At 40.1% G+C, this 24083-nt stretch overlaps 1 protein-coding gene across 1 annotated transcript in view; it reads right to left on the bottom strand.

The window, feature by feature from the left end:
- Window positions 1-23620, bottom strand: part of LOC133418784 (rho-related GTP-binding protein RhoN-like) — a 69078-nt gene extending 45458 nt beyond the window's left edge. Inside the window, exons 1-2 of the mRNA XM_061707617.1 lie at window positions 23311-23620; window positions 21845-21932 (exon numbers count right to left, since the gene is read on the bottom strand). Coding sequence (XP_061563601.1) covers window positions 21845-21932; window positions 23311-23415 — 193 coding nt within the window. The 5' untranslated portion in view covers window positions 23416-23620. The remainder of the gene's footprint in view (window positions 1-21844; window positions 21933-23310) is intronic.
- Between the last annotated feature and the right edge of the window lie 463 nt (window positions 23621-24083).

The following is a 24083-nucleotide window of genomic DNA, read 5'->3' as shown; positions in this document are numbered from 1 at the left end:
ACACAGTTTGGTTTGTACAAACGGCAGAGATGTAGTTATGATACAGGATGCTGTCACACGTTAAAAAAACGTACATTTATTCTGAAAGACTTTGTATTATGCTCTTTTACAAAGACATATGGTTTTTGTATAAATTGTATAAGGAAATAAGTTTGATTGTTTATTTGAATTTATTTTAAGAGGAGAGGGGTGTGTTGTTGTATTTATATATATATATTTATTTATTTATTTAGTTGAGAGTGAGAGTGACCTCATGCAAATATCTGAGATTAATTCCAATATCTGCTCAACAAACCACTTGCTCAGAAGTTGTTGTCTGACTTGCATTGGTTGTCGCTGTCTTGCCTGTCTCACTCAGTTTTTTTTTTGTTTGAGTCATTTTTCTTTCTTTTCTATTATTATCATAGCCTGTAATTCCTGTATATAATCGAATTGAATCAATGTATTTTACAATTAGCTGTGATGTACAACCGATAATATTCCTATTTGTTTTAATTGAAATGAGAGAAAAACATTTAATTTTATTAAAATAGAAAAATAATATTTATAGCTTATAGGCTATAAAAATAATGTTCATTAAAGCAGTATATAAATACCATGTTATAGCTATCTGTTTCTGGTTATTTTCATGTAAAAGTACGTTTTTCAATGTTTATAATTATTCACAAGTATGCAGTGTTATAACTACATCTCTGACGTTCATAACAAACTAAACTGTTAGAAAATCTTTAAAGGGGGACCTATTATGAAAAACACGTGTTTTCTTGTTTTAACATATTTAAAGTGGTCTCCCCTCAGCCTGCCAACACAGAAAAGATGAAATCCCATGAAAATCTGCAAGATCTGCTCGCCCCCACCCTTACAGAGTCCCCCAGTGTCACCTGGTTTCTGTGAGCCGTTAAGATTGGTGCATTTTCTTTACGTCACCAAAATGCACACCACCCCTCGGTCTCCTCCGCTGCTGAAACCACGCCCACCACCAGCTCTGCCGCTCGAGCTGCAGCCATTATTACAAGCAGGGGCTGTTTCCACAGCGAGGGAGAGTTAAAATGAGGTTTTGCCTCGACAAGGCGGTGCCGAGAGGGAGAGAGAAAAAAAAGGCGCTGGAGGAAGACACGGCCAAATGTCAAAAATTGGTTGATTTATTCAGCCCCCTCCACAGCAAAGATGCGTCCGCACGTAAGTTGCAGTTCACTTTCAGGCTACACAGTGTAAGTATGCAGCCTATAAACCCTGGCCGTTAAATAAAAATAAGGATTGAGATTTTAAAATTATTGATTTATAAGACACTTTATTATAATCAGTACTCGAGTTGAGGGGGGATGAGGGGGATTTCCCCCCTGAAATAAAAACGGTCCAAATCATCCCCCTGTAAAACTGCCATCCCCCCTTTCCATCCCTTATGTCATTTCATCAATGAATGTGGTTTTACTGCTATTTCAACATTTAGAGTCATCACCAGAAAAATAACACCAGAAAAATAACTTATTTGACAATTTTCACCTGTTTCAAGTAAATGTTCACTTGAAATAAGTAGAAAAATCTGCCAATGGGACAAGATTTATCTTCTCATTACAAGCAAAACAATCTTGTTCCACATGCAGATTTTTCTACTTATTACAAGTGAAAATCTACTTGAAACAGGTGAAAATTGTTGTTTTTTCCAGTGATGAGTCTTGTTTTAAGTGTAATGAGATTTTTTTACTAAAATGAGACATTTTAACTAGAAATAAGACAAATATTCTTGTTAAGATTGTGAGTTTTTGCAGTGATCCATTTTACTTATCCTGTGAAGGACAGAGTCATATTGATAAGTTCAGAAAAGTGTTTTTTATTGTTGTGTTTTGATGTATTTGATGTAAGCCCAGTGGATATTTAAAGCTTACAGAAGGCTGCATTTAACTGCTGCTATGTCATTCCTGCAGTATTTCTGCAGGTGTTTTGGTCACTGCTATTATTTGTAATATATTATATTATTTGTAATCAGCACAATTATCTGTCCCCATATGATAAAATCCACCATCCCCCCTGATTTTTTTTTTTTACAACTCCAGTACTGATTTTAATTATTTACTGATTTTGAAATGATTTATTTGGGCAACAAATGGGATAGCCTATAATCATTCAATTAGTATGTATATGAATACAAGGCCAAATCAAGTGAGACAAAGGCTACACTATCTTCCTGTATGAACTATACGTGTATGAAAAAACACTGGAAGCATATTGGCTGTTCAAAGGTGGTGATGGTGATGACACCAGTCCTGCTGTTGCTTCAGGTATTAACGTTTTACTACCTCCTCTCGAAACACTGAGCCAGGCCTGGTGAAAAATTTGATATTTAATGGTTTGCATTAATGGGCGGGACCTAATGGCTCAACAGCGCCCCCTAGAAAACTTTGTGCCTCAAGCCCCACAATACGGTTTGACGTACATGCACCAAAATCGGTACACACCTGTATCATGTCACAACTTAAAGAAAAGTCTCTTGGAGCCATGGCCGAAACCGAACAGGAAGTCGGCCATTTTGAACATTTTGAATTAATCGTGTAATTTTGGCGCAATTTATGCCATTTCTTCGGTCATTAATACGGCCCGAACGTAACGTGCACCCAGGTGTGTTATACATCAAAACGTGCGTCTCCATCCTCCGACACCACGCATTACTTTTCTCTTTCAAAAGCGTTACCGTGGCGATGCTAGACGGCAAAAAGCGCGCCCACCCTTCATCTGATTGTTCTACATGTTCTGGGTATGGGTCTCTGTAAAGCGTCTAGAGACAACTCTGTTGTATTAGACGCTATATAAATAAAATTGAATTGAATTGAATTGAATTGATTGGTTCAGACAGAAAAAACTTTGCGCCTCAAGCCCCATAATACGGTTTGACGTACATGAACAAAAATCGGTACACACCTGTATCATGTCGCAACTTGAAGAAAAGCCAGGCCTGTCGATACATTTGATATTTCATGGTTTGCATTAATGAGCGTGGCCTAACGGCTCAACAGCGCCCACTAGAATACTTTTCTCTGCCATAACTTTTGAAAGGTTTGACATAAAGAGTTGTGGGTAGTGTCATCGGACTCGGTATTGAGTCCTTGACCATAATTGGCGAAAATTAGCCCCGCCCCTTCTTCTGATTGGTTGTCCCGATTTTCTGCTATAACTTTTGAATGGTTCGACATAGAGAGTCGTGGGTGGTGTCATCAGATTCTGTATGGAGTCCTTGACCTTCATTGGCCTGAATTAGCCCCGCCCCTTCTTCTGATTGGTTGTCCCTTTTTTCTGCTATAACTTTTGAATGGTTTGACATAGGAAGTCGTGGGTGGTGTCATTTCTGATATGCTAATGGGGGGCGGTGGCCGTGAGTGCGAGGGCCCGTTCATCGCTGCTTGCAGCTTTAATTATTATTATTATTATTCTCGCCGTAAATAAATTGCCTTTTTGGAGGCCTTAAAATGCTCGAAAACTCACCAAATTTTGCACACGCTTCCAGAGTCGCGTAAAATTACGTATTTTATGGGCGACAGGCATGGGTCCACAAGAATGGGCTCTATAGCGCCACCTATTTTATGTTTTTTGACGAGCCCCACAATATGGTTTGACTTACAGCAATGACCTTTATGTGAGTATTATTTTAGACAAAGAGCTACAAAAAAGTCTTTTGGACCCATGGTCTAAGTTACACAGGAAGTCCGGCATTTTGAACAGAAAATGTCATTTTTCATGAATTCTGATCATTTCTAGACCTCGTACTTTAACGAACTCCTCCTAGAGATTTTATCGAATTGGCTCACAACTTGGTTTGTACAATCTAGACACATGGCCGACGCTAAATTGCGAAGCTTTTAAGTTTTCACCAGAGGGCTTGACCGTAGTCATTCGGCGAAGTTTGAGGTCATTCTTAAGCCTCGCCATCAAACATCAATTGGCTGTAATTCAGCAATACATGATTTGATGTGGTCGAAAACGTATGTGCATGATTGTAGTTTGAGCCTGAAGACATCTGTGGTGGAATATTCAGGATCGGTTGTAGCGCCACCTGTTGGCACCAGGAATTGTCATGTCTTCTAGTTTGCATCTGTGCTCCAAACGAGATCAGTTTCTTGATCTCAAAGTTGGTGAGATAATAGGTAAGACATTGACGATGAGTGACAGAGAAAACTGTAAGTTTGTGTCAAAGGGCGTCGCTGTCAGAGGTTGTCAAATTTCGGGATCTCGCCATGAACATAAAAGTTGTTGTAACTTAAACATAATTGGTCAGAATGAACCCAAATTCAATACATTTAATCGGGCTTGCATTCTGAACAAGTGGATATGACAATCTTGGATGAACTCTATAGCGCCACCTTTTGGTCAGGTATACATTTTTCATCAAATTATGTGCTTTAGTTGCTGTTTGGTTTATCCAATCTTTAAGGCAATTGACACATTTGATTGGCAGTAGGTTCCTTGTTGACCGTGTCGCGTATCGTGGCCATAATTTGAAAGGAATTGGCATTTTTATATCACTCTGTATTTCTGGTAAAATATTAATTAAAAATCAGAGATTTTGTGTAAGGAAAATTAAATGGCAGTTTCAGATAGCTTACAACAGGACTAAAAAATCATACACTGGAACATATTATTTTCTGAGAACTCCGTCACTCTAAAAATTAAAAAAATGAACTAATAACATAAAAAGCTATGTCTTTGTCACAAAATGTCAAAATTGACATCCGACTTCATAGATATGTTGTTTACTATAATGAGAAAATATCTTGTGAATTTCATAAGCCTGAGTGGGACCGTTGATTTTAGATTAATATTTATGTTAAATTCACTGGATTCTTAACTCTGACTGACTGCCTGCAGCGGGTGACAGCAAAGGAGGAGAGGAGAGAAAGGAGGGGTGCTCCCGCGGGGGACGGAGGGAGGGGTGGGGGGTGGGGTGGGGTGGGGGGGGTGGGGGGGTGGGGGGGGTGGGGAGGGGGGGGGGGGGGGTTGTTGTTATGCGCGCGCATCTCCCGCGGGGGGGCGGGGCATTGGAGCTGACGTTCAGCGCGGCCGCCATCTTGGATAAGGTACCGACGGCCATCTTGGAGAGGCTGGCAGAGATTTAGTTATGAAACAGGACGCTGTCACACATTAAAAATACGTACTTTTATGCTGAAAGACTTTGTATTATGCTCTTTTACAAAGACATGGTATGGAATATTGATAAATGTATAAATTAATTAATTGTATAAAGAAACAAGTTTGATTGTTCATTTGAATTTATTTGAAGGGGAGAGGGGTGTGTTGTTGTATTTATTTATATATATTTATTTATTTATTTATTTGAGAGTGAGAGTGAACTTTGTAATATTATAAGTCCTCTTGGCTTACTATTCCTATCCATTTTTCATTGACTGTTTTTTGTTTTTTTTATAGCAAAAGGTGCAAATAAAAATATACACCGTCGGAATTCGGAAACTGATGATTATTTCTTCATCCACTGCATCTTTCATCCACTGGTGCGTTCAGGGACAATTGGAATTTACTCAATTTGGCCAGAATTGACCATTGTGGTTTCTCCTGTTTACTGGTGTGATGAGTGATATCTAAATATTGTAATCTTTAAAAGGAGCTTGAGGCTCCTTTTAAGAAATGAGACTCTCTAGCGCCACCCTTCGCCACGACGGACGTTGGGGGTACTGCAGCCAACAGCGAAGCCGGCACGGGAGAACGGGGAGAACGCGCATGCAGCGTCATGTGACGTCACATCCGCAGGGCAGCGCGGGAAATTCCGGGCACAATTGCAGCACATTTTGCAGCACACAGCCTGTTCAAGGCAAAGGACAGATACGCTAGAGGGATCATTCTTTTTGGTTTGGAACGCTTCATCTGACATTATTACTAGAAAACTTAAAACGTATACACATTTTTTTCATAAATCCTGCCTCAATCCTGCCTCATGCTCCTTTAATTACCAACTTCATCTAATTAATGTTTTTCATCTAACCTCAGTAGTGTGAGATATTGTTTCAATGGGAAACTGCACACAAACTCAGCGGCGGTTGGTGTTGTTTTTCCTATGGGCAAGCCAGGCCTGGCGATAAATTTGATTTTTCATGGTTTGCATTAATGGGCGTGGCCTAACGGCTCAACAGCACCCACTAGAATACTTTTCTCCGCCATAACTTTTGAAAGGTTTGACATAAAGACTCGTGGGTGGTATCATGGGACTCGGTATTGAGTCCTTGACCATAATTGGCGAAAATTAGCCCCGCCCCTTCTTCTGATTGGTTGTCCCGATTTTCTGCTATAACTTTTGAATGGTTTGACATAGAGAGTCGTGGGTGGTGTCATCACATTCTGTATGGAGTCCTTAACCTTCATTGGCCTGAATTAGCCCCGCCCCTTCTTCTGATTGGTTGTCCCTTTTTTCTGCTATAACTTTTGAATGGTTTGACATAGGAAGTTGTGGGTGGTGTCATGGGACTCGGTATTGAGTCCTTGACCATAATTGGTGAAAATTAGCCCCGCCCCTTCTTCTGATTGGTTGTCCCGATTTTCTGCTATAACTTTTGAATGGTTTGACATAGAGAGTCGTGGGTGGTGTCATCAGATTCTGTATGGAGTCCTTGACCTTCATTGGCCTGAATTAGCCCCGCCCCTTCTTCTGATTGGTTGTCCCTTTTTTCTGCTATAACTTTTGAATGGTTTGACATAGGAAGTCGTGGGTGGTGTAATTTTCGATATGCTTATGGGGGGCGGTGGCCGTGAGTGCGAGGGCCCGTTCATCGCTGCTTGCAGCTTTAATTTAATTTTGTTTCCTTTTTCTCCCTTTTTTTTGTTTACAATACATATTTGAAATAAGTTTGTTTCCATCCATCCATCCATAAAGGATTTTTACACTTCAGCTGGGCATAATTTCTTTCCAGCGACAATTTTAGTCATATCAAAATGTATCAAGGCCTAACTTCAGTCAAAATATGAAAAATGCTGCAGAAAATTAAAGAATATAGAGTATATCAAATATCCTTTCTGAGTTCAGCTTGGAATCTGCTGCTTTTTGTTGTTCACCAGCCAGTCCTCAACAGTTTCATTAGTTAGGAGTAGGGTTGATCGATTCAGGGAAAATATCTAATAGCAATTTTTGATTTGGGATTTCATTTTGTGATTATAAAGCTCAATATCTTTTAGGTCTTTGTCAGACGTGCCACTCAGTGGCACAGTTTCAAATAACTTCATTATTAAAATTTTGGGTTTCAATTTGAATTCTGTCAACTGTTAAGCCCTTTTTCCAGGTAAGTGAGCAGTGGGTTTTTAAGATTTTTCTCTCTGAATCTAGTTGTTTTTTTATGACTGTAAATGAAGGAAAAAATGTGACAAAAAGCTGCAGACCACAAAAATCAAAGTAAAGAACTAAAGGAGCCAAAACAACCCTGGCAAAACTACGCAAAACAGCAAAGTCATATGTGTTTTTTTACACGTTTAGCTGCTTTAAACCAATCAGTGTCTTGCTTGTGCACTTCACACACACTGTAAGTATATGCAAGGCTTTTCTTTATGTGTACATTTCAGGTTCGAAGCTGCGATAGGAGTCAAACAGAAAAGTCGGGTCTGTCTATGCCCCTTCCTCTTGCTCCACAAGTGAAATCCCAAAGCTGCTCCCTGGCCAGCTGTGAGATAGAATACCTCCAGTGATGTTTGGGTCAATCCATTTCCCCTTGTCCCGATGCCCAAAACACTTCTGAACAACTAACTTCTGCAGCTTTTCTTCACAATCTTGCTCTCAGCCATTACCCAGCGTTCATGATCGTAGATAACTGTAGAGTTAGGGATGGCTGGACCGGCCAAATTAGTGCCAGGAATCCAATCATTGGAAATAAATCAGCCATATGAAATCTGGCTCGTCACAGGAGATAAAACATCTACACTGAATAAGTCTGATCAACAGTCGTGTAGTTTTAAGGTGAAACAGAATGTCTATTGAAATGCAAAGTTTAATATTATAACAGGATGGTAATAAGTTGGTGATAATAAGCAGCAGACAGTTCCTCAATAATGTAAACATTCCCTCTGGAGTCGGTGTATAAAACTGATTTATGAACTTTTCGCACCTTGTGTTAAAAACTTTGACCGATAATTGACACTCAGATGCACACAGATGCTTTTGAACATTGAACTCTACATTTTTATTTCTAGGGAGAAAAAATAACCAGGGGCTGATGCCTCGTTAATAGGCCTGTGTTGAAAAAATCGATTTCCCAATTCTAAATCGATTCTCATATTAATTCCTAAAAATCGATTCATATGTCTAGAGATCTTTTTTTTTTCTTTTTTTTTTTTTATTTATTTATGTTTTTTTTTTTTTCATCATTACATTACAACTTTTGGTTATTTTTTTGTTTATCCCCAAAAAAGGAATGTTTTGTTGGACACGAGAATAACTGCCATGTTTTTGCCTTTAAATATGTTTAAAGATATGAAAACATTAAAGTGTTAGGTTATAATTGCATAAATTGTCTATATTTCATTACTTTATATACTGTCTTGGGGTTACATTTGCAAAAAATGATAAAAACCAAATGCTCAAAAATTAAAAACCAAAATAGACCGAAAATGGAACAAATAAAAACGGAATGTGGGAAAAAATAAAAGCGATTTCATCCGTCTCTGTTTCCTCCCTGGATCTGTTTGGTAATTCTGCCCCACGATGTTTCTGAAAGCAGTTCTATCAGCATTCTGGGAGCTGATTGGTCCTTACAGCATCATTAGCTGCAATACTTGCTGTTTAATCTCAATATAATACTAGTAGTAATATTTTGCATAACTACAGTCATATAATTCATGCAACAGCTCAAAAAACAGTTTTAATAACCCTAACCCAAATCAATATCGGAATCGAATCGGATCGAATCAAATCTTGATAATCGATTCTGAATCTTAAGAATCGTAATTGAATCGATTCTTGACATTTGAATCGATCCCCAGCCCTACTCGTTAACTAATACTTACAATATATGTTGGCTAAATAAATACCAGGGGTCGAATACTCATAGATCCATCTTCAGACCACTCGTAACCTTTTTTTTCTTCTTTTCTTACTGTAGCAAATGAAGACTGGTTACAGTAAGGGACACAATGATTCTGGACTGCCAGGATTCAATAACGATAGGAGTTTGGGATTAACACAAAATGGGAAAGAGATTGAGTGAGAATTGATGGGAAAGGCATAAAGACGGATAGCGATACGGACAAAGAAAGCACTAGGTAAGCTAATCGAGTGAGAGAGTGCTGAGAGGGCACTGCCCCATTACAGCAGGTCTCCTGACCTTGACTTGTTGGAGACGGAGAGACTGAAAAGGACTGGCGAGAGGCTGGCAGCCAGAGAATATTAGACAGAATGAATCAAATCAAAGAGACGAGAAGAAAACTGCAGAGAGAAGCGAATCGAGACGTATAAACTGTGTTACAATTTTTAGTGCAGCTGAGATGAGGTTTTAAAATCTCATATCTTTTTATCTCCTGCCTTTTCCTTGCAGAGAGCTGGGACAGACTCCAATAAACCCCTGTTACCATGAAAAAGAATAAGTGAGCATGGATAATGAAGGAATGGATATCTTTTCATTTATATTTAAACTGTTAGACTCTTACTGCAGCACGGCTATGCTATTACAAGAACTGTCTTCTGATGACTCTATCGTCTCAGGAATTTTCCTAACATCCTACAAATACTGAACAAACTAAAGATCTGGGTAAGGACATTAAGGGCCTGTCCCAATACTATCACTACCCCTCGTTTTCATCCCTACCCCTAAATCTTGCGCGTTCCCGTGAGGGTAGTGGTGTCCCAATTCCTCTTTCCACCTAGGGGGAGTGGAGAAAACGAAGGTAGTGACTATGAATCTGTCCCTACGGATCGAGAGTTTTCGGATGCCGACTAGCTGAACTAGGGCCAGAAAAATTTCCCAGAATGCTTTCGTCGTCATTTGCGGACTGAATAAAAAAAAAAACATGGCAGACATTTCTTATTTTTTAGTGAATAAAATCAATATTTTGAGTTAGTTTCTGCATAAAAATGCGTTTTGATTACATTTCTAGCGAGAAATATACATTTTATTTTCATAATATTCACTCAGTGAATGTATATAATCACTCGTTTGCCCGTTGTTGCGAAGTCTTTTTCCAACCTCGCCAGAATAAAGGCTGATTTATGGTTCCGCGTTACACCAACGCAGAGCCTACGACGTAGGTTACGCGGCGACGCGCGCCGTACGCCGTACCCTACGCCGTAGGCTCTGCGCCGATTTAATGCGGAACCATAAATCAGCTCCCGAGCCGGCAGGCAGAAATCCCGAAATTTTCGGAGCAAATTTCTTAACAGGCGTAGCTACAACTGTTAGATTTAATCTATTAAACCAACATTTATCTTCCTAAATTATTTATTTCAGCCAGCGTAATTCTCCACAGAGCTGCAGGTTTCTCCCCGGGACGACGGTGCAGGTTGACCTGGCGATCACGTCTGTACTGAGCTGCTGCTGCTGCTGCTGCTGCTCCGAGCCGGCGGCTCTTCTCATCTCCGAAAACATCGGGTCAAATTTCTGAACAGGCGTTATTTGGATAAACTGAGCCCAGGTTGGGGATCTTTACTTTTACGCCTGAAAAAATATTAAAACTTAATAAAGTGGCATATTAACAGCGCTACAGCTGAAATGATTAGTGGTGGTGCTGAAAGTAGGAGTAGTGGGAGTATTGGGACAGACCTGGGAAGATTTCAAGTGCCCTAAAATCTGTCTCTTCTTTTTTAGGGGTAGTGATAGTGAGGGAGGGCTAGTGGAAGAAAGTACAGTATTGGGATTGGGCCTAAGACTACGGCCTGCATCGTTGGTTTTTCAGAAATGACAGAGCCAGTCAGAGCAAGATTGTGTTTTTCTTTCTTCCATCAAAACAGACTTTAAAAGGAACCCTGGCTATTAAGACATGTAGGTCTTAAAAGATAAATGTTGGTATCAATTATAACAATGTGATAAAAAATACCTTTTTGATGTCTTCGTTTTTATAAAATTTGAAAATATAATTTAACATGTAGGTCGCCATTGTTTTTTACGTTCTGGGTAGTACGTCACACGGTGGCTCCTGCTAACCCCCGTCCACTGTTCTGACACCCAGAAACAGATGAAAACACAGCTAAACAGGTGACGGCGCACCAGAAACACAGATCAAAACACAGCTGAACATTAAGGTGACGGCGCACCTAAAAAAAAGTAAAAAAAAAAAAAAAAAAAAGTGCCGCACCATAAAGCATGAACTATAAAAACACCATAAAACTCAGATAGACTAACCGACCACACGTTTAAACTAGCAGATAGCCGATGCTACAATAAAAACCCCAGCCAGATCTGGCGTCATTAAATTAAATAAAGATGTTCTTGCCTATTTGAAGCGAAGTCTGTGCCTCCCGTTTCGTCAAAGTCCCGGGCCAGTCCCCTCAGCCTCTGGTCTGTCATCACCCAGCACCGAAGCCGGTTTTAGGGGGGGCAGGGGTGGGCTATGCCCACCCAAACGTGCATCCTGCACACCGGCGTCTCCATCCCGGCGGCGGAGAGCGGAGAGCGGATGGCGGTGCGCTGCAGGCTCTAAAGCCCCGGCTTCGCCGTCTACGGCGTAGCCTACGCCGTAGGCTACGCCGTCTACGCAGGAGCCTAATGCACTGGTAAGATGCGCACGACTTTGATCATTTTTGCAGATCTCCCGTGCATCACAGAACTTTGATCCAGTTTGCCTGAACCGAGACGTCTTATGGGCTCCCTCGTCAGCCTCCACGGCCGGGAGAGAGCTGCTCATCTATGTTTTGGATACCTGTCCCAGTTAAACTAATGGGGCTTATCTTCCCAGAGCCACCGCTCTACGTCATCGCCCCCAGAATGCATTGCGCAGGTAAAACATGGCACCTCCCGCAGGTCAAAATATGTGATAAACATTGTAGATTTTTAAAGCAATTAGATTATTTTATGTGTTTCTAACAACATATTTTAGTATAAGAGAACAATTGTGGCTAATTAGGGACTACAAGTCTTAATAACCAGGGTTCCTTTTAACATAGTTGTATAGTTGTATGCTGCATTTCAGAAATTCAAAACTTAATCTGCTGATGCTGATGTCTTTTCTTCTTGGATCTAAATGACTCATACAATTTTGCTAAATGAAAATGAGATGCCGTGTGTTATAGTTTAAATAAAGTTCAAAATGAAGTGGATCCTTTTCTGCAAAGTCTGTCACGTTGCATTAACAGTCATTTAGAAGTAGCAGACCAAATACAGAAGAGCCTCTTACAACTTTAATGGTGTTTGGTCGGCACTGGAGCTTTTACAAGAGACTTGGAAAAGGAGGGTGAGGTTTTTTTCAGCTGGTTACAATCTGTGACTTGTTGTTTCTTTAAAACCAGAAACACTCCCCTTTAGAAATTCTTCTTGTGCTCGTGAACACACACACAAAAAAAGGTCTTGTACAGTAATACAAATCAAAACAAAACACATCCAACAAAACCCTGTGGTTCATGAACTACTCTTAAAGAGTATGACTTGTCTTGTTGGGGCTTGGAAAGATGGATTACAGTAAAATCTAGTGAAATCCGTAGTGAAAGCCTTCCCCTGATGTTCCCAGAATCCTCGACTGAGGACAAGGTTTACGTCTGAAAACACAACACACACGAGAAGCTCGGGGATCTCAGGAGAGAGCCGGCAGTGGTTTATGTGAGGAGGCTGAAACCTCACCTGATGGGGCTGAACATGAACGTTCCTGTTTACAGGAATGGAAGGAAGTTCCAAATGAAAGTGCACAGCAAGGTTTCTGGATCATTCTCAAGAAAACTTAAGGCTGTCAATTTCTGCCAATGATGCCTCAAGCAAGCACTAAAGTAGTTTGTAATGTAAAGAAAAATTACTTGAATCTTTGTGAGATTTAAAGGAGCTTGAGGCACGATTGAGGCAGGATTTATGAAAAAAATTCGTATACGTTTTAAGTTTTCTAGTAATAATGTCAGATGAAGCGTTCCAAACCCAAAAGAATGAGCCCTCTAGTGTATCTCTCCGTTGTCTTGAACAGGCTGTGTGCTGCAAAATGTGCTGCAATTCGGGCCCAAATTTCCCGCGCTGGGCTGCGGATGTGACTTCAAATGACGCTGCATGTGCGTTCTCCCCGTTCTCCTGTGCCGGCTTCACTGTTGGCTGCAGTACCCCCAACGGCCGTCGTGGTGAAGGGTGGCGCTAGAGAGTCTAATTTCTTAAAAGGAGCCTCATTCTCCTTAAAATATATAATAATAAAATGTGGAAATTTGAAAATGTTTAGTCTGACCTGCATGTGTCAGACTCTGCAGGTTAATCTGATCAAATGTGCTTGTTTAAACACAATGAAAAGTCCTCAAAATGCTCAGAGATTTGATATTTTCAGAGCTAAAGCTATATAATGACTGTGGTATTATCAGAAAAAGATTTGAAGAACAGCTCGAGGCGAGCCGGGGGTTTTGTTCAAAAAGCCTAAAATGAGTTTGACTAACCTTTCACTGATACACAATCTTGAATCTTTCACCTCCACATCACTGAATAATACTGGGATAAAAGGACTTGATAATGGTGGAAAGACTGGAGAGAAACATGAAAAGGGAATAGACTGAAGGAGGAATTCAGTTTGGCGGGAGGAAAGAAATAAAAAAAGCATTTGAACCTTCGGGGCAGGGAGTGTGAACCCACACATGTGGGGCTGCGGCGGAGGGAGGCGTGAGGCTGAGGAGCCGGTGGGTGGTGAGAGGAGATGAAGAATGGAGGAGATGGGGGGCAAGTGTTTGGTCACACAGCCAGTGCCTGATTAATTAAACTCTCTGTTTGTGCCTGCACAAAGAGCGGGCGGCTCAGATGCTCGTCTGGCACCTCGCCCAACGCCCTCCGCTATCTGTAACACCGAGCAACTCAGCTTCGCTCCTGCTCTCCTTATTGCCCCTCATTCTTACCTTAACTCACCCACTGCTGCTCACAGAAACTCTGGCCTTTGCAGCACTTGATGTCGCTTACGAGTCAGATGTAAAACATTAGTTAAATTAGGCCTGTGTTGAAAAAATTGATTTCCCAATTCTAAATCGATTCTCATATTAATTCCTAAAAATCGATTTATATGTCTAAAGATCGATTTTTTTTTCTTTTATTTATTTATGTTTTGTTTTTTTTCATCATTACATTACATTCTAACTTTTGGTTATTTTTTTGTTTATTCCCAAAAAAGGAATGTTTTGTTGGACACGAAAATAACTGCCATGTTTTTGCCTTTAAATATGTTTAAAGGTATGAAAACATTAAAGTGTTAGGTTATAATTGCATAAATTGTCTATATTTCATTACTTTATATACTGTCTTGGGGTTACATTTGCAAAAAATGCTAAAAACCAAATGCTCAAAAATTAAAAACCCAAATAGACCGAAAATGGAACAAATAAAAACGGAATGTGGGAAAAAATCAAACCGATTTCATCCGTCTCCGTTTCCTCCCTGGATCTGTTTGGTAATTCTGACCCACACGATGTTTCTGAAAGCAGTTCTATCAGCATTCTGGGAGCTGATTGGTCCTTACAGCATCATTAGCTGCAATACTTGCTGTTGAATCTCAATATAATACTAGTAGTAATATTTTGCATAACTACAGTCATATCATTCATGCAACAGCTCAAAAAACAGTTTTAATAACACCAACCCAAATCAATATCAGAATCAAATTGAATCGGATCAAATCTTGATAATCGATTCTAAATCTTAAGAATCGGAATCGAATTGATTGTTGACATTTGAATCAATCCCCAGCCCTAAGTTAAATATTACATTTCAAACTAAAAAAAAAAAAGCTTTCCTTCTAAAACGCAGCTTCAGTGACTGAATTTCATCCACAGCTTCGGTCCCCGCTGTCGTGCGAGCCACACACAATGGCACAATGCCACACACCGACAAAGTGAATACCTCCAAATATTCGCCCAGCTGTCACGTACGCATGCCTGAGCATTCTCCGTCACACACACACACACTCACACACACACACACACACACACACTCACATATTATCTTAACATATCCTTAAACACAAACATTCCTGCATAAGAAACAGCCAAACTTAAGCTCACACAGAAAAGCGTCCTTGTAAAGCACCAAGTGACTGTAATCCTCCGAAAGTAAGATGAGAAAAGTACGGGAGAGGATTGTGGTGATACTGATGTAGAAACACCTGACTCCCGAGACAAATCTGGAGTTGCTGGCAGGAACGCCGCGAGGTAAATGCACATGTTTCCTTTTTAAATAGGGGACGCTGAAGGCAGCCAGACACAAATGATCTGCCAAAGTCTACATCACTTAACAGCTGGGCCTTTAGCACAAATGCAACTAATTACAGAGATAAAACGAATGAGATTATTCAAATTTCAGCACAGTAAATAAGAAGCAGAGCTTAGTTCAGTCTCGATGAAAGTTGGTGGATATTTAGACCGCAATTATTCTTTTTATCTTTTTTCCACCTTTCTGAACTTGGATGTTGCAAGACCCCAGTTTGGTTTGTTTATCAAAATAACTTGTTCAGTTGTGAGTTCAAAGAGAAGTTATATCAGTTAATGTGAAAGTCCTGCAGCATTGGTGGATGAAATTAGTCTCCGCTGACTATTTTACAGCACATTTGATGCTCCACATCAGCTACATCAGCTCTGGACTGTCGACATGTAGCATCCGCGTTACTGTAACATGAACAGACGTACACAACAGTTTAAGATATGAGCTGTCATGTCCTTAACAATCAGCAATATCAGCTGTTAGTGGGTCAAACTCTTTCAACTGCTTGGTTCATTTTGCATCTTCAAAATGTACTTTAGCTTGGTAATTTAAAGCAGCACTTTGTAACTTTTCCACCTTAATATCATATTTCATCATCATCATTGTGATGGTACATCAACTTCCAACAGGTTTAATGAACCTCTGTCTTGGTCTGAGGGGTCTGTATCTCCTTCACTGGCACTATGTAACTTTGAGGAGCATGGTAGGAACCCTGCCACACTAAAAAACTACACATTTTTACGGCTTTGACTGCTTTACGGCATACGTCACTTCCCCCTCCTTCCCGATTCGTAGTGGAGACGAAAATGGGCGGGGCGTGGAGCGCAGAGCTCAGCAGAAGCTGGTAACCCGTTGCTGCGTTGTGGCTGCAGCAGCTCCACACAACAGACGTGGGGAAAAGATCGCTAATGGTTTAACTTTTCACCGCTTTCCTGCTCGGAGGCAGAACTACGGAGGCCGATAATCTGAGATAACAAAGTAAAAGAGTGAAAGAGTCGTCGGCTCGGTTGGATCGCGGCTGTAACGACCAAACATAACCTTCCACACAGACACGCGTGTCGGATCGGGTTTTATTCCCCACTTCTCCAGCTAAACGCAGTTGCTGGCCAGCTCTCTGCGGTGCGATTAACCCCAATCTTCAGATAAAACTAGTTTGTTGAGGAAAAGATATTAACTCTATTTGTAGCTGCAGAGGAAAAAAATAATCTCACGAGGAAAACAAAAATATTGCTCACGCCTCGGAGCCTCTTCAGCATAATATAGCAGTAAAAAAAAAAAGAAAAGAGAAGTCAGAGGGATACAAAACATCTACTGTATGTTGTACTATTATACTAATTTATTGAAACACATGGCGAGTCAAACATTTACCAAAGCAGCTGCCAAACACTCCTAAACAAGGTAGTAAGACGTGGGTTCTGCAGAACTGCGACAGTAAGTCCTCATCGGAGCTCCACTCTTTGATAGGGATTTCATATGGATCCAGACCGTTAATAATCATTATTTTCTCCATATACTGCTCCCTGGCTTCCTTGTTTAAGGTATCCCGGTAAATTCCAGTTCCTTTCCAGCAGTTTAACATCTTTTTTTTTGCGTTCCATCTGTTCTGTTGGTGAAACAGAAAAGTAGTTTTGAAAGTCCGTCCCGTCTTCTCTCATCAAAACAAATGCACGCGACGGGCACAGGAGTTTTCCGGCAGTAACACGCTGGTGCTCATGGGAAAAGTAGTGTTCTTTCTGGTAAAGCACTACCGCTTTTGTCCAAAGGAGTCGCCAAACTCAACAAAAGCTGAAAGTTACATTGTGCTGCTTTAAAGTGTGTGGGACTGAAACTTTTTTTTTTTTTTTTTTTTGCTCTGACGTTTGTTACATTATTGTTTTGAAAAAGATGTTTTCAGCCCAAAAATGCTCATTAAGTAGCATTTCCACTGGAATTCAGAAGAGTCTATCCCCACTTATTCCTATTTAGGGATCAGCTGGAGCTTATCAGTAGTTCTTGGGAGCACCAGTCTTGGAAGAAACTTAATTTATACGCCCAAAGCAAAAACAAAAAAATAGCTGTAAATGTTTGTCATAATGTTACAGTAAGAGCGATCCAAATTTATGGGTGACGGGTTTGGACAAAGAGGTGTGAACGTTGACTTTTGGAGCCAGCACTTGTTCCTGTGGGACGCTGGTTAAACACACGTGCTTGCCTTTTCATTTCCCACCATGGGCCAATCAGTATTCAGCAGTGATTTCTCAAGTGCCGGATCAGTTTGGAGACGTCGTCGCTACCGTGACCATCTCATTACCCTCGAATTAGTCCCTTTTGTTGCATTTGCAACGTTAAATCAGTTCTTACAGCTTTCAAATGTTGTGAAAAGTCTATAAGTTAAAGGTGGCATCGGGATTGTCATGATAATAAAATCTCTCTTAGGTAGTATACAGGACTGTCTCAGAAAATTAGAATATTGTGATAAAGTTCTTTATTTTCTGTAATGCAATTAAAAAAACAAAAATGTCATACATTCTGGATTCATTACTAATCAACTGAAATATTACAAGCCTTTTATTATTTTAATATTGCTGATTATGGCATACATTTTAAGATTAAGATTCCCAGAATATTCAAATTTTTTAGATAGGATATTTGAGTTTTCTTAAGCTGTAAGCCATGATCAGCAATATTAAAATAATAAAAGGCTTGCAATATTTCAGTTGATTTGTAATGAATCCAGAATGCATGACATTTTTGCATTACAGAAAATAAAGGACTTTATCACAATATTCAAATTTTCTGAGACAGTCCTGTATATACTTCAATTCAACTGCATTATTCCTACTTAAAAATAAAATCTCTCTTTTTTTAACTGTAGTATTTATTCTGAAATATGCGTGTCTGTTTTGGTCATTTAAGGTGATTTTTTTCAAATGTAGCTGAGAACTGAAGCACCATAGGGTTCTCATGTCATGCACTTACACCTGTGAACGCTGTTTACATATCCAGCCAGGATTTCAGTAAATACATAGAAGATCCTGAATGACAAGTGATTCACACAGAAAACTGAACTGAATATTTGAGAGGGGTGGAGTAAATGACTGTTTAGGAGTTTCACTGCTGTAGTTGATACCTACTGTACCTCGTGAGAGAAAGGTGTGGGTGTGTGTGTGCGTGTTTGTATGAAAACCAGCCTGTAATTTGGAGTATTGTTTAAACACAGCAGCCTCGCCCACAGCGAGCACACGGAGCAGCAGCCTCTTCGGCAGCTGCAGCTCTTAATCTCCAGCCTGTCGAGCTGGTCTGAGCATCTGCATGGGTGGAGGTTAATGGAACGCTGCGCATTAAAAGTCGCTCTCCACTTGTGTGAGAACCAGTTTTTTGGGTGTTGCTACAGGTGGAAATTAAATGTGAAAGGGGCTTAAAGGCTTTCAGTCAGAGAAAGTTGGTTCCCATCTGCAGACTGAAACAGTCTGGCTGCTCCCAGTTATTAAATTTGGAATTATTCAAAGCAGTCCAATGTTCATTCAGTGAGTTTAAAACCCAACACGAAGACACAAATGTCGGCTCTGACACGTTTCCTCTTCTTCTTCATCTGAATAGATGATCAACATTTGTCAACACTAATGAGCAAAACTGGATTGTTCCAGATTTTCAATCAAAAACGGCAAATTATATTTATAAATCAGATTTGTTTTTAGCATGAATGTGTGATGGTGTGACAATAATTCAGAGCAGGCGAGTGAGGAATGACAAGCTGTTCATCTTCCCACAGAGCTGATCTGACTGTCGGGCTGCTGTTAAAAACTAACAACATGCAACACATTAGCTCTACAGGTGACGACAAGGAAGTTATCTGCAGTAAGAGCTGTATGAACACACCCATGTCTGCAGTAAGAGCTCTATGAACACACCCATGTCTGCAGTGGCAACCACACATTCACAAAATACTTAGTTTTTTATCTATGTCTGAATTTAAAGTTGAGGAAACCTTTCCTGTAGTTGTTTGGTTAGAATTATCAAGTTTTATTTTTATTTTCTGTAAATGTAAAGCTTTTTTTTTTAAGAATAGTTTTCATGATTTCACCAATATGGCTAATATGGCCAATAAGGACTACGTTTACATGCAGTCAAAATTCGGGTTATTGCTAATATTCCGGTTACTGAAACATTAGGAATATTCCGTTTACATGCGTGAGCAAACAGGGTTATCCCTGTTTACATGGTAATTAATCATTTGGGATATCTCGATCAAACCAGCAACGCGCGGAGAACGTGATGACGCAATTACGCTTCTTCTTCCTGTATCCAAATTCAAAACAAATGCTGCTTTGCGCAACTTTTCGCTCACCTTCTTGTAAATCTCACTATCCCGGTACTTTCTACCGTCTACAAATGCAGAAATGTTCATATCCTTCATTACATTTATGAAGTGATTAGTCTCCTCCTGGTCTTGGTTTCTCCGTGTTTATAAGAACTTCCTGGACTCAAAAGACCAGGATTCCTTGTGAACAGAGCATGTGCAGAAAACAGATTCCTGTTCCGTTTGATGGGGATATTCCGTTTGGCGTTTACATGACCCAATATTCAGGTTTTAAAAGGAGTAACCCAGGGGTTAAAAACCCGAATATGAGCAAATTCTGGTTATTCAAAGGGGTTATTGGTGTTTACATGGCCGTGCAAATTTGGGTTATTGCCAATATTCGGGTTTTAAAAGGGTTATTGATGCATGTAAACGCAGTCAATGTTTTTGGCATTGCATGTTTACAAAGGGCTCAACATCCATCCATCCATCTTCTGTACCCGCCTCTTGTTATTCAGGGTCACAGGGGTCTGCTGGAGCACAGGTACAGCCAGTCCATCACAGCTGCATTAACTCACATTGCCGGAGTTCATTTGTGGAGGTCGCCTTAAAAGTTACACCTTCAAACACATGGGCCTCCTTGCAAGGCATCATGGGAAAATGAAAAGACTCAACAAAGACATCAGGAAAGGAACTACTGAGGACCTTCACAAGCTTGTTTCACCCCTGGGTACATTTTCCAGATTCCTGAATGTCTCGCTCTGTTCAAACAATAATACGCAAGTAGAAACATCACAGGAACACGGAGCCATCTGTGTCCCAAATACGAACCATGGACTAAAAACAAAAGATCTTATGAAAGAAAGCTCTGAGCTGACTTTAAACCAGGAAGAGAGTATCGTTGTTCACGGTAAAACATGAGCTGAAAGCCAAGGCAGCGATGAGAAAGAAAATACAACCACTGCTCCAACATTAAAAAAGGCACACTGTCGCTTGCAGGGGTCTGTTTTGTGGTCTGATGAGACTAAGGCTGCGTCCCAATTCTCCCCCTCGCCCTCGTTTTCTTCACTACCCCTAACTTTTGCGCGTTCCCGTGAAGGTAGTGGTGTCCCAATTCCTCTTTTCACCTAGGGGGAGGGGGCATAACGAGGGCGAGGGGCTGAAAATAGCCCCTTCACAGCGAGTGATTTCACATGCTGACTTCGCGAGCGAGGGGCTATGAAAATTTCCCAGAATGCTTTTCGTCGTCATTTGTGGACTGAATCAAAAAAAAAAAACATGGCGGACATTTCTTAGTGAATAAATCAATATTTTGAGTTAGTTTATGCATAAAAATGCGTTTTGATTACATTTCTAGTGACAAATGTATATTTTACTTTCATAATATTCACTCAGTGAATGTACATAATCCCTTTTTTGTCCGTTGTTCGCGAAGAATCGCGCCGGAGTAAAGGCTGTTAGGTTACGCCGTAGGCTACGTAAACTACGCCGTAGGCTCTGCGTCGATTTGCCTCGCCGACCGAAGGCAAACAGGCAGACTCGTCTCAGATTGTGACCGAGGGAGCAAGCATTTTTTTGTGAGAAATAGAGAGAAATAATCCTGTGACTTGTCAGATTTGTTTTGGATGTTTCTGATATAATAGTTTTCAGAAACCACAAAGTAATCCAGCTGTTATCTGGGTAATTTACACACTTTCACATAAAGTTGCCGAAGATCACGCCAGAATAAAGGGATTTATTGTTCCGCGTTACACCAACGCAGAACCTACGGCGTAGGTTAAATATAAGCATTTGGCCATAGTTATGTTTGTGTGAAGGAAGGGGGGCTCAAAACCATGTGGCATCAGGTAAGTGCATCAAATTGTGAGGCTGGGCCAGGACTTAATTTGCACTTCACAAAATATTTGTCATTGAAAAGAATTCTGGGAAACACTGAGGCAAAATGAAAAGGCATCAGCCAAACAGGTCAATGCTTTAGTGGATCGGTCTTCCAAATGAGCTCAAATTAGTTGAAAAATAATGTAAAGACAGCAAAGTGAAGGGAATTAAGGTGACCATCAAACATTCCTACCTCAAAACTAAAGAAAAAGGCAAGTGCAAGAACAGAAGGTCTACAAACTTGACTCAGCTGGTCCAGATGTGTCAGGAGGAATTTTACAATAAACTACTCGTCAAAAAAGGAAGATTCCACCAATCTGATAAAGAGACAACAAAAAAGGATGAAAATGTTTCCTACCTGAGGTGTCCCACATGTTGAGCTCGATCCGCTGTTTGTCGATCTCAAAGCTGGCCGTGTAATTCTCAAACACCGTGGGAACATAATTCTGAAACAAGACATGTGGCTGAAATGAGATCACAGCTCTGAAGAGATAAGGACCTTGGAAAATGTGGTGATGTTTTTCTGCACATAAGACGCTCAAATTCCTCGTTAAATCAAATTTGCTGTGGTGTGGAGGAAAGTGTGGGGATCAAGAGGCAGGAGACAGTGTGTGTGCACGAGTGTCTATTTGCATGTGTGTAAAGCAGATGAAGCCAATTCTCAGCTTTGACCCATTTCCAAATTCTAAAATGTAGGTCAACAAGCATTGACTTTATTATCCTCAACACTTCAAGAGCTCCAGCTGGAAGACAGACTGTGTAAAAACATAACATTTTATAACATATCTTTCTATTTCATTTATTTTTTATACAAAATAGAAATTGACAACATTTCTTGCTGCTGTTAGGTGACTGAAAATGAATTTCCATCAACATACTGAGAGTAGTGAGGTTGAAAAAAAAGTTATCGTATTAGTTCATTCAAAATCTTAAGTTATTAAATGTTCTTGAAATGCCAAACCATTATTGTTCCTGATCACTTCATATGGCATTTGTAACTTTTACAACTAAAGTTCAATTGTCACTGTTTTATGCCCCCTGCTTCAACTAGACGAGTGTAAAAAATCGCATTAAATTTAAAAAAAACATGCAGTTGAAACATACAGGCGGTGATAAAATATGCAAACTGAAACATTTAGAAATATCGATCACGTTCCAGTGTGTTTTGACTGGATCTGCTCCGGTGTCGTGCCAAAAAGTGATTGCCTGCCAGAATCTGATTTCTCCCCTGAAAATGGGTCTTTTCACCTGCCAAAAATTGATTGAAAGCCAAATACAGTTAATGAAAGGTTGTTTTTTACCTAAATATGATTTGATCTTATTCTTGAGCTTCATAATATAAACACTAGAGCTCACAGGATTGCTTTTAACTCTTTTAAAGGACCATTACAACATAAAATAGGCATTTTCACCTGCCAAAAATTGATTGAAGGCCAAATACAGTTAATGAAAAAATCAGAAGAAATCAGATTCTGGCAGGCAATCACTTTTTGGCACAACACCGGCACTCAGATACAAGCCATGCGTAAAAGCGCACCGAGGAGAGATTTCAGCCGCAACTGATCAGCCTAATCTTTACATTTCTACATCACATTGTTCTTCTTTTTTTGCAAGTAACATCAGAGCTCCGGTAATATAACCAGGTAAGATTTAAACTACATAACAAGATATCTATAAGACATTAAATGCTCAGTAAATGCAACCATTTGGCTTAAACATATGTGGTTTTATGTCCGGCTGAGATCACTGAGACTGTACTTTGGTGTTTCAGGGATGTTGCGCACCTGAGCAGCCGCATGTTCATTACTAAACACCCTCACTCACCTCTGGGTACGAGTCCTTGGCAAAAACGTGAAGCAGAGCCGTTTTCCCACACTGGGAATCGCCGACAACCACAATCTTACAGTGAAGTAATCCTTTGCTTTCCATCTCGGTCCGCGTTGTCACTGAGTGGTTCTGGGTCGCTGCCTTCTTGTCATTTAGCTCCTTTAGGCGAGTATAAAGGTCGGAGAGCAAGCTGTGAATGTTTCCTAAAACAAATGATGGACCACTCCGGAGTAAAAGTTCAGCTCACTCTGTGAGTTTCGGCCTCATACTGCGCGCAGAGCTGCGCTCTCTGCTGCTCCAGTCAACCCAGTCACGCTGTTTCTGTTAGGCTGACGTCAGTTACAAGTGCTTTCCTGCTTGGCCTTATCAATATAAAAGCATAGACAAAAATCAGTTACAGCGCTCCCCTACTTCATATTGAGCAAGATGTTATTTGTACTCTCAAACATACAGGACTCTCTCAGAAAATTAGAATATTGTGATAAAGTTCTTTATTTTCTGTAATGCAATTAAAAAAACAAAAATGTCATACATTCTGGATTCATTACAAATCCACTGAAATATTGCAAGCCTTTTATTATTTTAATATTGCTGATTATGGTTTACAGTTTAAGATTAAGATTCCCAGAATATTCAATTTTTTTGAGATAGGATATTTGAGTTTTCTTAAACTGTAAGCCATGATTAGCAATATTAAAATAATAAAAGGCTTGCAATATTTCAGTTGATTTGTAATGAATCCAGAATGTATGACATTTTTGCATTACAGA

The sequence above is a fragment of the Cololabis saira genome, chromosome 19, assembly GCF_033807715.1.
Source record: "Cololabis saira isolate AMF1-May2022 chromosome 19, fColSai1.1, whole genome shotgun sequence".
In the NCBI taxonomy this organism is placed as follows: Eukaryota; Metazoa; Chordata; class Actinopteri; order Beloniformes; family Belonidae; genus Cololabis; species Cololabis saira.
The sequence above is the reverse complement of the archived record's forward strand: the minus strand, read 5'-3'. Positions and strand labels throughout refer to the sequence as shown.